The sequence below is a fragment of the Pterocles gutturalis genome, unplaced genomic scaffold (assembly GCF_000699245.1).
Source record: "Pterocles gutturalis isolate BGI_N339 unplaced genomic scaffold, ASM69924v1 scaffold43322, whole genome shotgun sequence".
Taxonomy (NCBI): Eukaryota; Metazoa; Chordata; class Aves; order Pterocliformes; family Pteroclidae; genus Pterocles; species Pterocles gutturalis.
Window position 1 is genome coordinate 5,517 of NW_010111758.1, and position 12,220 is coordinate 17,736.

The following is a 12,220-nucleotide window of genomic DNA, read 5'->3' on the forward strand; positions in this document are numbered from 1 at the left end:
AATGGCAAGGTTTAGACAGGGCAGTCCAGTTATTTTGTATCTAATAATTACTAATAATTTGCATATGCACTTAACATACTAGGATAGGCACTTTCTAAATAAAAATGAATGAATTTTAAAACAAAACAAGACAAACAAATATGGCCAAAGGAGGACTAAGACAAGACCACAATCATTTCCATTCTCACCTAAAGATTTTCACAGAAGTCTTCAGAGATTAAAGGCCAGTACAAAACCAACATGCAACTCATCAACTCTGAATTTGAATTTTGAAAAGACAACTTGACTGCTTCAGAAAACAGATAACATTGTTTTAAAAAGTAGGTCACTACAGGTAAAATTCCAGTTTCAATCAGAAAAAGGGAATCAGTATGACAAAACATAACTGTTTGCTGACCAAGATACCATCTTCTAATCCATAATGGACAGAGGTTAGTTTTAACCAGTTTTCATAGTCCAATTCCCCTCATCTACAATTCTCAAACTTTCTAGAACCCATGCACAATATTTGAAAATCCATGAAGATGGCCCTTTCTCTGGGAGCACTATTTTATTTCACCAAAATGCCCAGTTTCCATGCTGGCCTGTAACAATGTGCGTTTCTGCCAACTCAGTCATTCCCCCCCCAGTTTGGAGTTACAAAACAAGCTTCCAAATAACATAGTGGAGCTTTGTCCCTTCAGAATACTAAATCTCTAGGATTCACTGTTCACAATTATTGCTGCCATTAGAAGAGCTCATAACATTCCTTTTGAATGAAAATGGAGGCTGAGTTTTAAGGTAACATTAATTCAGGTCAACAAAACACGTCACAAGAGTGGACAGTATTACTCCCCATTAATCAACATCCACACTCCTGTCAGCCAGCCACAATGCTACATTCATGATTTCTTGATAAAGTGTCATGAACTTTTTCAAATGCTGTCACATAATCACGTTGGAGTTTTTGTTTGTTTCAAGAGACGTTCTGAACTTAAGATGTTGAGTTCCACTGTACCCTTCCATTTTTGTACTTAAATGGAAATCAACACTCATTACTTTTCAAGCTTTCCTTACAAGTTTTGACTCATTATTTCCTTCTCTGGCATATCAATATTCTCTAAATGGTTTAAACTGAAGAGTTCAGAATCATTCCAATCATAGCTTAAGCTATTTGTACTACTTGTCAAAATATTATTGCTGAGCTGTTCACACAGGTCTGTAAATTACTGGATCTGAAGGGATATCTCTGTTGGTTATCTGGAACTCATCTCTCTGAATGCCTATGATTTTCAGTCTTTAACTTCATTTTCCCATGTTACAAGAGGATCAGACCATCTTTTTTTGAGCTATGAAAAATCTCATGCTCTTCTCTCTCAAATTTCTGTTTTTGTGGTCGCTGTTTATTAACTACTTCACAAAATGGTTTCCCGTATTTAGTCAACTAGAATAAAGGTATGCTGGACTGCTTTAAACAGTCCTCCTGTAGATTACCTCTTCCCATTAGGACCATGGGCTTTTCAGAAGCTGTCAAGGCATCTCAGGATTTCAGTTCCACTTTGTAAGTTTTTCCAAAAGACATGGCTCCTTCTGGATGCTTTACAAGTTAAGAATTTGAATACAGTCCAATATTATAGACAGTGAAACTGAATTATTAAATCAGTATAGGCCATCTGAAACAAATACATTCACATTTTGCAGTATTTTTGATACAAAGGCACTGAAATACTTCTGAGCTGCTTACAAATAAGCCACCATAGGCAATGAGTCTGTGCATCATTTTGACATCCTTCACAGTCTTTCTGTCTGTTCCCAATTAAAAACTCTCAGATGAATGTGGTATGTCTTAATGCACGTAAGTTACAAAGAAAAATGCATACCTGGACACTACCATCAGCAGATAAGTAATTAGTGAAAGATTTTTAAGGGTCCGCTGCTCTGTATAAAGAATTCAATTTAAAACTCCCCAGTGTCTTCACCGCATGGCAGACCAAGTTGCCGAGACAGTCACTCTAAAGGACCAATTTACAGTCCATAGGTCAACCAACATTTGTCTCAGAATTCACAGCCTTGACGGTGAACACATTGCTATATTAAGATCAACAAATCATTCCATTCCCTTCCACCCTCCCCCCATATTTTAAGGTACACATCACTCATGAAAGGTGTCAGATTGAGTGCATTAGAAACTGATGTTCTCTGCTCACAGAAACGGTACCTCAGAAGCCACAATACAAGCTTTCACACACAGGTCTATCAGAATATCCCCTTATCTTTTCTGTTGGATTACCTTTTACAGTAAGGAAATACATCGGTCTCTATGCTGACTCAATCAGTGGTTCCAATTAAGGTCATTTATTGTGTTGACTGGGGTGCATGGACAACTGTGCCTTTGAAACTGGATGGAGGCCTCCAATTCATTTCACGTAGGCCACCAGATCGTCAGAGGGTAACTACCAACCTGAATCATATTTGAATCAGTGACCTAGAAATGAAAGGCTCTTCATCCTTCCCTGAGCCATCCAGTTTCCCCTCAAAAAATATTTTAATCTGTCTTCATGTTAGGTTTATTTAAATCCCCAATATTGAAGTTGAATTCCTTGAAAACTTGTATAAGAACAATTCCAATAGATACTGTGGTGAATCCACAAGCCATTCCCAAGAAATCTACCACTCCTACATTACTCCATTCCCTGAAAAGGATGGCTGAAGCCAGCAGGACCAGGGTAGTAAACACAACGTAGTAGATGGCACCAAACACAGAGGAGTCGAAACATTCCAGTGCCTTATTGATGTACCTGAACTGAATGATAATGCTACACCCTAATACTGCCAGAAGTACCAGACAGAGGTACAGAGCCCTTTGACTCGAGGGGTTATTGTGAAAGATATCTTGAGCAGCCAGCCCAATGCCTTTTGTGCTGGGAACAGTGAAACTGCCCAACAGAGAGCAAATACTGATGTAAACCATGATATTAGTAGGTCCATGAGCTGGAGCTATCCAGAAGATTAGCAGGAGAAGCATTAGCAGCACTATGCAAAGATAACCCACGAAAACTGGAAAACAAAAAGAAAACAAGGTAATAGCAAGGTGAGAACTCTTGGTCTTCTAAAGATTTAGCAGGCAAATCATGTCATACCAGTGAACTTCAGGTATACACCAGGATTAATATTTGCTATTGAATATAGATCCAAATCACTGAGCTTTTTTTAGAGGTGTTGTAGGCATCTGCAACTGATGATGTTGTCATGTTCTTTGGGTAAAACAAGTCACCGTGTAGTAAAATACACACTGTTGCACATTTGAACTGGATTTAAGATGTCTTTTTTTTTTTTTCCATTCTCTCTTCCATCAGGATTATACTCCTTAAAGCCCCCTGTGACAGACGGCAGTGGTAACACCTCATTAATAACCAGTTCAATAAAGCATAATGCGTGGATCCAGCAAAGAGCTTGAAGTTAGATCCCATTTGGGTGAATAGGGAAAGTTGGAAGAATTGTGATGCCATATCATTTACATTATAGCATCAGTACACAGATTAGACTGGAGAAAAAACATTTCATGCTTTACAATTTAAAAGAAATATGTTTCCAATTAATTTTGGTCAGAGTGAAATGATAAATTTAGACCAGGATATTTGTTTTCTTTTCTATGTTTGCAAATTTTTTGGATAGCTGATGTTATTAGGTTTGAGTTTCTCTCACCGAAAGCAATTAAATAAAATAACTTATGCAAGAAAAATAAGTGGTTCTGACACATATTAGGACTCATATGTGTCTGCCAGCAGCTAATGGGGCTTTACATTCTCTGTGAGAAAGAAGAGGCATTTCAGCATATTTCTCAACAGCCTATTTCTACACACCTTTATTGCGCAAAGAAATCTGCTTGGAATATAACTGATATCTATTATAAACTTTTAATTTTAAAAAATGCAGAATTAAAGAACAAAAGACAATGAGTATTTTTTCTGTATAAAACAACTTAAATTGACATCTTAGAATTACACCTTTTATCTTCAAGTAGCAATATACACTTTTTCATAATTTTAGAAAATTACAAGTTCAAATGGCCATTGTTCTGAGCTTGCTGTGCAGGATGATGTTTTCAAAATATCCACATTCTCCTTTCTGCACACATGTAACAATACATCTATCGAGTTACAAGTACAGCAAGACATAGTTTTCCTACACAAAAGCTGTACTGGTTTGCCTTTGTCACATCATTGTTTCTGAAGAAGTCAATTTTCCTGCCTGGTGGAAGTGGTAAGCCTCTTCCTCCTGTGTGTTCTTGATGAACCTCAGAAAATCATTAGAGTTAATAAAAGAACAAAGTACCTGGATTTGTAAGCTTCTCTTCAAGCTCAGCCTGAGTAGTTACACTCTCGGACTTTGGGGAATGGATGATGAGGACAACAGATCCAGCACAGCTCAGCAAACATCCCAGCTTGCCAAGAATGTTCAGTTTTTCTTTCAGTAAGTAAGAAGCTAAAATGGACCTTTCACAAAAAGGAAGAAAATTAGAAGTTTGAATACATCCTGTTAATAATGGTCTAACAGTGATGTTAGCCAAAGACAGCCACGAAGCCCATACAAAGCAATCTACCCTCTGAAGTAGATGACCAGTGTGCAGTCAGATACACAATTCAGCAGACAGCAGTAGGCAACAGAAAAATCTCAAGGCAATGCATAGCTTTGTTTTAAAATAATTGTACTTTTTCACTGCAGTTGCTTCACAACCATAGTTTAGCTATTCACAAAACATTTATTAAACTCCTTTTAGGAACACTCACTGCCTTTTTTGTTCCCTCCCCCCACATGAACATAACATTCAAGAAGCTGTGGGCATGCATATGCAAGGGACTCCCTCGCTTCAGAAAACAGGGCCAAATCCAATTAAATAAAAATCAGCATCAGTGAACACATGTGGGCTGTGGATAGCAGGGGAGAGAAAGAATGTGAGACAAAAGGAAAGATTTACATAGTAAGGGAACTGTGAATAAGAGAATAGGCAGAAGAGTCCAGAATAACCACAGCGAAGCAGGGCAGGGGGAGATGTTTCTCTGTTCCAGATCATAGTGATAGTTAAAGCAGAGGATGCTCTGGAAGCCTTTCTTCACCATTGCCTTCCCCTCCTGCCACTTAGCTGACAGGAATAGGTGACATTATAACACATCATTAACAGTCATAAGCCTGACATCTTCTCAGTGGACCTCCAGTGATCACTGAGTCTATCTGACATTTTATTAAGTAGTAACAACATTCAGATAAGAACAAGAAAAGCAAACTCTTACCCAAATGGAACGCCAAGAGCTCCCAAGGGTGTCACTAGCACAGTTGGGACTGCAGTGTATGCCAAGAAATTCCCTATTTGACCCAGAGCCACTATCAAGAGAACCAGAAATAAGCCTTTAAATCCCTTTGTAAAAAGAAGTAATGAAAACTTACCCAATACTGTTTGGGAAAAGACTGGAACACAGATGTTACAGATTTGCTTAGCTCTGTTAATTTTGCACTGAAAAAATAACTTAAAAATAAAGAAAAATTCCAGCCATTTTGTTTAATACAGGATTTATATTTGCCACGCAAGAAGATCCAAGAGGGCACAGTAAATAATCTCATTTGCAACTTCTCTTATTTAAATATAAATAAGATTATGAATTAGAAACACTCATGGATTACACTCTCTATAATATTGCACTCAAATATTTTTATATGAGGAGGTTTAAGAGTATATATAACCCATGATTTCAGCTGTAGAACATATATACATGTAACATGAATGCAGTTGTTTATAGTTCCTAACAGCAGTGTTACTTATGGGGGGAAAATAAGGACAATGCTGAGGAAAGGAATCCAATAATGAAATACTAAGCACATGCACAAAGGCTCTTCAACAGACAGTAGACCACATCAAATTTTCACAAAGCTGTATAACATTAAAAGTAATTCCTGACCACTGTAAAAAGAACAGATCCTTGACAAGTCACAATAACAACCTCACAATCTTTTTTTTTTCTTTCCCCCCAATAAGAACAAATTCCAAAATGTATCACAGTATTGCACATACAGCTGTGATAAACAGCTAATGTGTTCAAGTTTTCAGTTAAAAAAGAAAAGCTGGATGGTTTTGCAAGTGCTGGCAAGTTTCTAATAGATCAACAAGATGCTTGCATAGTTACAGGGTCTGTGGTAACTGGCAAGAACCTCGAGACTGAACACACATTACAAACAGGTCAAGTTTCCAGTTGATTTTAAGATCCATTATCAGCATTTAAAAACATTTCAAGAATCCAAGCTGTCTTTATGCTCAGGCTAGCATTGCCCTTGACTATCAAATATCATTACCATCATCCTGTTCTTTACATCTGCAAAGCACTGTGCAAACATTAATCAATTACCAAATTAGCTCACGTTATCAGTAGAGCTGAAGACCTGTGTAACCTACAGGAAACATGAAGGAGACAAACTTAAAAAACTGCAGAGTGTGGCAAAATTATACTAATTGAATTTGCTGTGGCTTTCTCTATGTGCCGGAGTGAGCCAGAGAAGTTAATGAGCAGCACTTCTAGAGCACAAGAGTCAGTGATGGTCTCCTAAATTCTCCTTGCCCCTGGGAACAGAGTAACTCAGCTATCAGCGTCAGGCTTGGTTTTCAGCAGACTTATGTGGCAACTTTGGCATTATCTTCAAGGCACCCAAAGGCACTGGGGCAGATCCTTCATGGAGGACAGGGCACAGCTGGCACACTGTGTTTCTCCAGATTACGTACATTTCCGAGTGACTCTGACAAAAGGCTGCTTTTTTTAGAGGTCAGGTGTCTTAACTTTCTGTTGGAAGAACCCCAACAGATGGCACCAACTGATTTATGGCATCCATAAATTAGGTCTCTCAAGCTTCAAACTGCACAGAATGTAAGGCAACTGAACTTACCAGAAGTTTTCACTATCACCATGGAGTAACAGTAAGAGTCTCCTGCCACCAGAAACAACAGACCAGGACTAATTAAGACCAATCAAAAAACCAATCTCAGTAATTGTTACCATCTACCTAATGTTGAAGACCTTTGTTGCCAACCTATCCAGTCCCTTCTGGATAGAAATTCCTTTGCAGATACATCAATGCTGTAAGTCAAGACATGGCTTCAGTTCTTGAACGCAGACTGAGCTTTAAGCTTGCTGAAGGAGTACCAATATCCCCAGTTTCGGCAACACAAAACTTGATGCACACTGACATGTCTACAATTTAGCAAGGAGACCAGGAGTAGATCTGTATGGCAAAATATGTCTGCTCTACGCATGTCAGGGGTTTTATTTCAGACTAACTTCAGCTTATTTCCACAGACTGAAAGTCTATTTGCAGCTAGTATGCATTAGGCATCTTCCAGCCCAGTTTCAGCTTAAAGTCCAGTTCAGAAGCTCTGACACTGCTCCACAACATGAAATAAAACCCAATCTGTGGAGACATACAGAAGATTCACTTCACAAGAAGATCTGCTTCACAAGTGTGTTCCCCATCTGCAATAAAATGCTAACATAGACAGATCCACAGATCCTTAAAAACCAGCCAGATCTACTCTGCTATCAAAACTTGCACTGAAACTAATTAATTAGCCAATTAATTAGTTTAATGCTCATTGAAATACCTGTACACATGCTGCAATCACTTTTGACTTTTAAAAAAAAATCCCTTAGCAGAATCTGTAGCCCTTCCTTTGAAGTCTTCAGTAATCCAGTGGATCCCAAGGCCCCAAAATGGTTAGGCAGTGTTCTGCTGAGTCAGCATGCCAACACAGAAATGCTTGTTCACCATCTGAACAAATATTGTGAAAACAAGTTGACAGAGTTCATGCCGGTTTTGTTGGTCATCCTAATTTCAAATTCCCTGCTTGAGAAAATGATATCAGCTGTTATAATGTTGCCCAGATAACTGGGGATATTGCTAATTCCCCAAGCATTGCCTTTCTCTGCATCCCACAGGTGCCTACCAGGCCTTTGCTATTGCTGTTTGTGACTCTGTTGCAATTATGAATCTGTAATACCCTTAAGGAATTTTTCCCTTAGTTCCTTTGTAAACTTACTGGGCTTTGTTTTGCAATACCTGCACCTAGCTGATGGACTAAAGCCAACTGATACCATTCCCTTCAGCTATTTTGCCTTCATTCAATTCAGTCAGCTCTTTTAAGCATGAAATCGTTTTCTCTGATTCACCAAAATAAACTCCTGTAATAAAACCTCTCTTATTTTAACTCCTTCTGCTAGGATATTCGAGCAAGAGCCTCATGAGCGACAAACAACAGTGATTAATGCACAGATTTATTGCTACTTAGGCCGTAGTGATTGCTGGCAGAGGAGGAAGCTGATGAAGAACTACTTAAATGCAGGTTAAATTAGCTGAGGACTTTCCTCTGAAGCTCTGTTGGCTTCTACACTTGCTGTGTACTTTGTTCTTCATGGGATCTGTTTCCATTCCTTTTGCATAGCTTGAAGACAACAAAACCAGAGACTTACTCACTGCCACGAAACAAGGAGTGTGACTGGTCACATATACTTCTCAGAAACAGCATAAGAACATTTCCAAATAATTCACAAAAGGCTGGGTTATAGTCTAAAAGTGAGGCATGATTTTAAGCTTGTGGGTAGAACTAGGGCTGACCTGCAAGATGAGAAGGCTAGCTGCTTGCCATGCTCTGGATTTACATCAGAGAGTGAACTTAGCCTGAGCAGAGTTTACAAAGATACTGAGAATGAAATTACACTGATCTCATATCAGCATCACACAGGGCTTCACATTAATCTTGTCGATTAAAAGCAAAACTGAAACTGTATCTGTCAAACTAGAAATCAAAGATGACTTTTTTTTTTTCCCAGTTGAGGCTGGCTAAGTGCTTTCTGATCTAAAAAAATAACATGTGCTCAATGAGCCCTTTTGTGCAGAGTGACAATTTTTTATTCAGCTTTGGCTTTTATTAAAAGCTGAGTGGACGAGTGCAACCCAGAGTCAGAGCAGCGTGTGGCTGCCAAAGGCTGCAAGTACCAAAAGGTTTGGAAATATGGAAAGATGTCCGACTCAGGATTGTCCCAGCAATTTGCCTTCTCAAACACTGTCAGACACAGTAGCCAAAATGAGAGTTTACTAAAGGTGGGATATATTTCTGAGGGTTGGAAATTTCGTGAGAAGTGAGCATGAGATTGAAGATGAGAACCCAGATTTCCTGATGTCTCATTTCACCATCTAACTGCAACTCCTCCCTCTAAAAAAAAAAAAAAAAAAAAAAAAATACTTACGGATTTTAGTGCCAGACCACCATACTATATCTGTTAAGTATGAAGTACCTGGAAGAGGAAGTATAGGAAGATTTATTAGAAAAAGATGGAATTGCAATACTGGAATTATGAAATAGAATAATTTAAACAGTCTCAACTCTTAAGGACATTCATCTTAACCCTGTTCCTCAAGGCAACTGAGTGGGAGGAAAACAAGAGAAAAGGTGCTCGGACTTGGCCTAAGTGTCTAAGCTGGACCCTAAGACAACATATTAGTCAGAAGTTCTGGCTTCCAGTGGAGTATCTATGTGACGCTAACACGGTATTACTTAGAAGAGTGTCCAAAACATCACCAAATGCTTCTGAGGGTGCCATTGAAACATACAGATTAGAACCACTACTAGCAGAATGGGAAACCTATGGAAAAAAACATGATTTGGATCAATTAGTTTGCTAATATAACTTCAGTGAAATTGTAGCAGAGAAATTGTTTCAGCATGCAGTTTTGGAAGTACCATAGCGTGGACCGATCCTCCTGCATTTGAGCACAGGAAAATGCTATGACTGAAGCCTCTGAATTCCTGACATACTGCCATGTTTCAAAGAGAGGAGTAAAATATCTGGATTGTCCCTTAGTCTCTTCTAAACTCAAGGATGATTATTTTAATTGTCAGATTATAGGCTCTTGCCTTGGGATGCGCCAGGGCAGCCTATGCACCACATTTTATAAGTTCTGCTTCTGTAGAACATCAAGGCTAATGACCACTTACTAAACTAAAGCCTGGCCTCCACTGAGCGCAATCCCAGCATCATGTTATGCTCTTCCATTCTGCTCCTCTTTCTAGCAGTTCAGCTTTGCCTTTATTTGGGAAGATGTTCTCTGAAGAGCTGCTGGAGCAATAGGCAATATTGTACCTACTCTGAAATCCCAAACGAAAGAAAAACACAGTAATCTATAACTCTGGAGGCATAAAAAATATTAAGCATTTGGAAATCATACTATATAATTGAAATGAGACAGAAAATGACTAATGAAAATGGCCAGCTTTAGAGTGGGTGTAAGCATTTTTTAGACTTTTGTTATTGCATATAAAATAAAAACACTGTTGGGGGCACAAATTATAGAAAATATTGACTCAAGTAAGATAACTTTGCAAAATATTTGTCACCTGCTGCTCTTTCTAACTAAGCAAGGATTACTAATTGCATTGATACTATATTATTGACTCAATAGAGAAGACAGAAAATACTTGAAGTGCCTCCTTGTTAATTAAACAACACCTCCTGAAGCCAGTGGAAAAAAGACATCATCTGACACTGACGAACTCAGGCTCACAGCTCCGACAGCTAGATTCAAGGCAGAACCGCACTGCTTCCCAACATTAAATAGAGAGAAACCTAGGGTCTTTGCCTGGATGTCTCCACACTAAGCACAGAAATACTACAAATCGCAAGATACACAACTAAACATCAGGAGGACGTTTTACAGGCAGGCAGGCAGGCACGCTCCCATCACCCATGTTACCCAGCACTCCACTGAAAGCTCTTCAGGAGCAATTGGAGACAACTATATACTAAAAAATGGAAACTTCTCCAGGTGCCTTGGGATGGAAAGTCATTCCTTTCTCTCGTGTTTTCACATTGTTTCCCTTACAAAAAAAAAAAAAAAAAAAAAAGGATTTGTATTTATGATGCAAACATGAACTCTCTGTGGGCAATAAAAATGGATTACAGCCATCTTGGAGTGAAAGGGAGACTATGCTTGCAAAACAGTAGTTTGTCTGAGGCCCTTCACGGTAAGGTCATTGCAGAAAAGGCAAAATAAACTTGTTAGATCAGGCTGCCAGCTGGTAGTAACATAATGGCAAGCTTGCTGTGCTCCAGTGCATACACCCTGAAGGCTGCAGATGCAGCAGGCACTGGAAATGCACTGCTGCTCTAACACTAATCATCTGAAATATACTTATGTGTGTATATACATATATATATTTACACACATACACATATACAGAGAAAATACCTAGCATGTCCTGCTCACTACAAAGGATTTTTCATAAGAAAGAGTTCCCAGAACCTATGGACACATGCTCACACACACACACGGACACCATCACCTGTGAAACAAATGGCTACTGAGAAGAAAAATACAATTGAAAGGTCTCATGCAACGTGTGTTTACAGCTTTCCCCTCACATAAAAGCATGATATTGAGAACAAATAAATATATTGCATCTTCCTATAGTCAACGCATCAAAAGCATCAAGAAGCAACTAGCAAAATGCTATTCAGAGATTGCATGCTTTGGGGAGCTCCAATTTCAGAATAAAATACAGAAGATCTTCATACTCTGTGAACTTACAGCTTTGGTTTAGCTGAACTGTCTAGATAGCACAGTCAGTTCCTGAATACGTTCATCTCAGAAAACAATGAGGTATGAGTTTCCAATATGAAAAATAAATGATTTCACATAATTGGTGTGCTTTTCTTCTCTACAAAACGGAACCACCACGTGACTGATGTAACTTGTGGTGTGTGTCCACGGACGAGCTAGAATAAGCAAGTGACAAGATGTGCTGGTGCTGTTCACGGGAAGAAACTATCTAAGCCAGAGAAATGGGTAGAAAAGTCCCCTAAAGTACATAAAAATACCACAGGCGAAACCTATGTATGCACGTACACGAGTCCCTGGAGTTGTATTTCAGTGGGACAGAAGACCCCCCGAGCTGGCCATACATCGGGGAGCTGGTGCTGATGACTACACTCAATACACCCCCGTTGCTCTCACCCCCGTTGCTCTCCCCCTGCCGCATCTTCAGTAATGCATCGCATCCCTCACACCTCGCTCATCGACCTCTGATGTCAAACACGCTTAAGGTGACAAACTAAGGCCGGCTCCTCCAGCCCAGCCGTCTGGAAGGTGTCCCCCCTCTGGAAGGTGTGTCCTCCGAGGGTCTGGCCAAACCCCTGGGGTGCCGGTC

At 39.3% G+C, this 12,220-nt stretch overlaps 1 protein-coding gene across 1 annotated transcript; it reads right to left on the reverse strand.

The window, feature by feature from the left end:
• Positions 1-2,524: 2,524 nt before the first annotated feature.
• NIPA1 (non imprinted in Prader-Willi/Angelman syndrome 1) lies at positions 2,525-12,052 on the reverse strand. The gene is made up of 5 exons (XM_010073817.1): positions 11,920-12,052; positions 9,264-9,311; positions 5,271-5,361; positions 4,315-4,475; positions 2,525-3,036 (listed from the first exon to the last, which is right to left on the reverse strand). Exons 1-5 carry the CDS (start codon positions 12,050-12,052, stop codon positions 2,525-2,527), a joined length of 945 nt encoding a protein of 314 aa, XP_010072119.1.
• Between the last annotated feature and the right edge of the window lie 168 nt (positions 12,053-12,220).

Bases quoted from the DNA above. Each gene is read 5' to 3' on its own strand.
- NIPA1 (XM_010073817.1), bottom strand. From the start codon at position 12,052: ATGCGGCAGGGGGAGAGCAACGGGGGTGAGAGCAACGGGGGTGTATTG. The intron at 9,312-11,919 runs GTACGTGCATAC...TTCCTCTTCCAG, and splicing joins ATACAACTCCAGGGACTCGT to GTACTTCATACTTAACAGAT. The intron at 4,476-5,270 runs GTAAGAGTTTGC...TTTTTGTGAAAG, and splicing joins GCTCTTGGCGTTCCATTTGG to GTCCATTTTAGCTTCTTACT.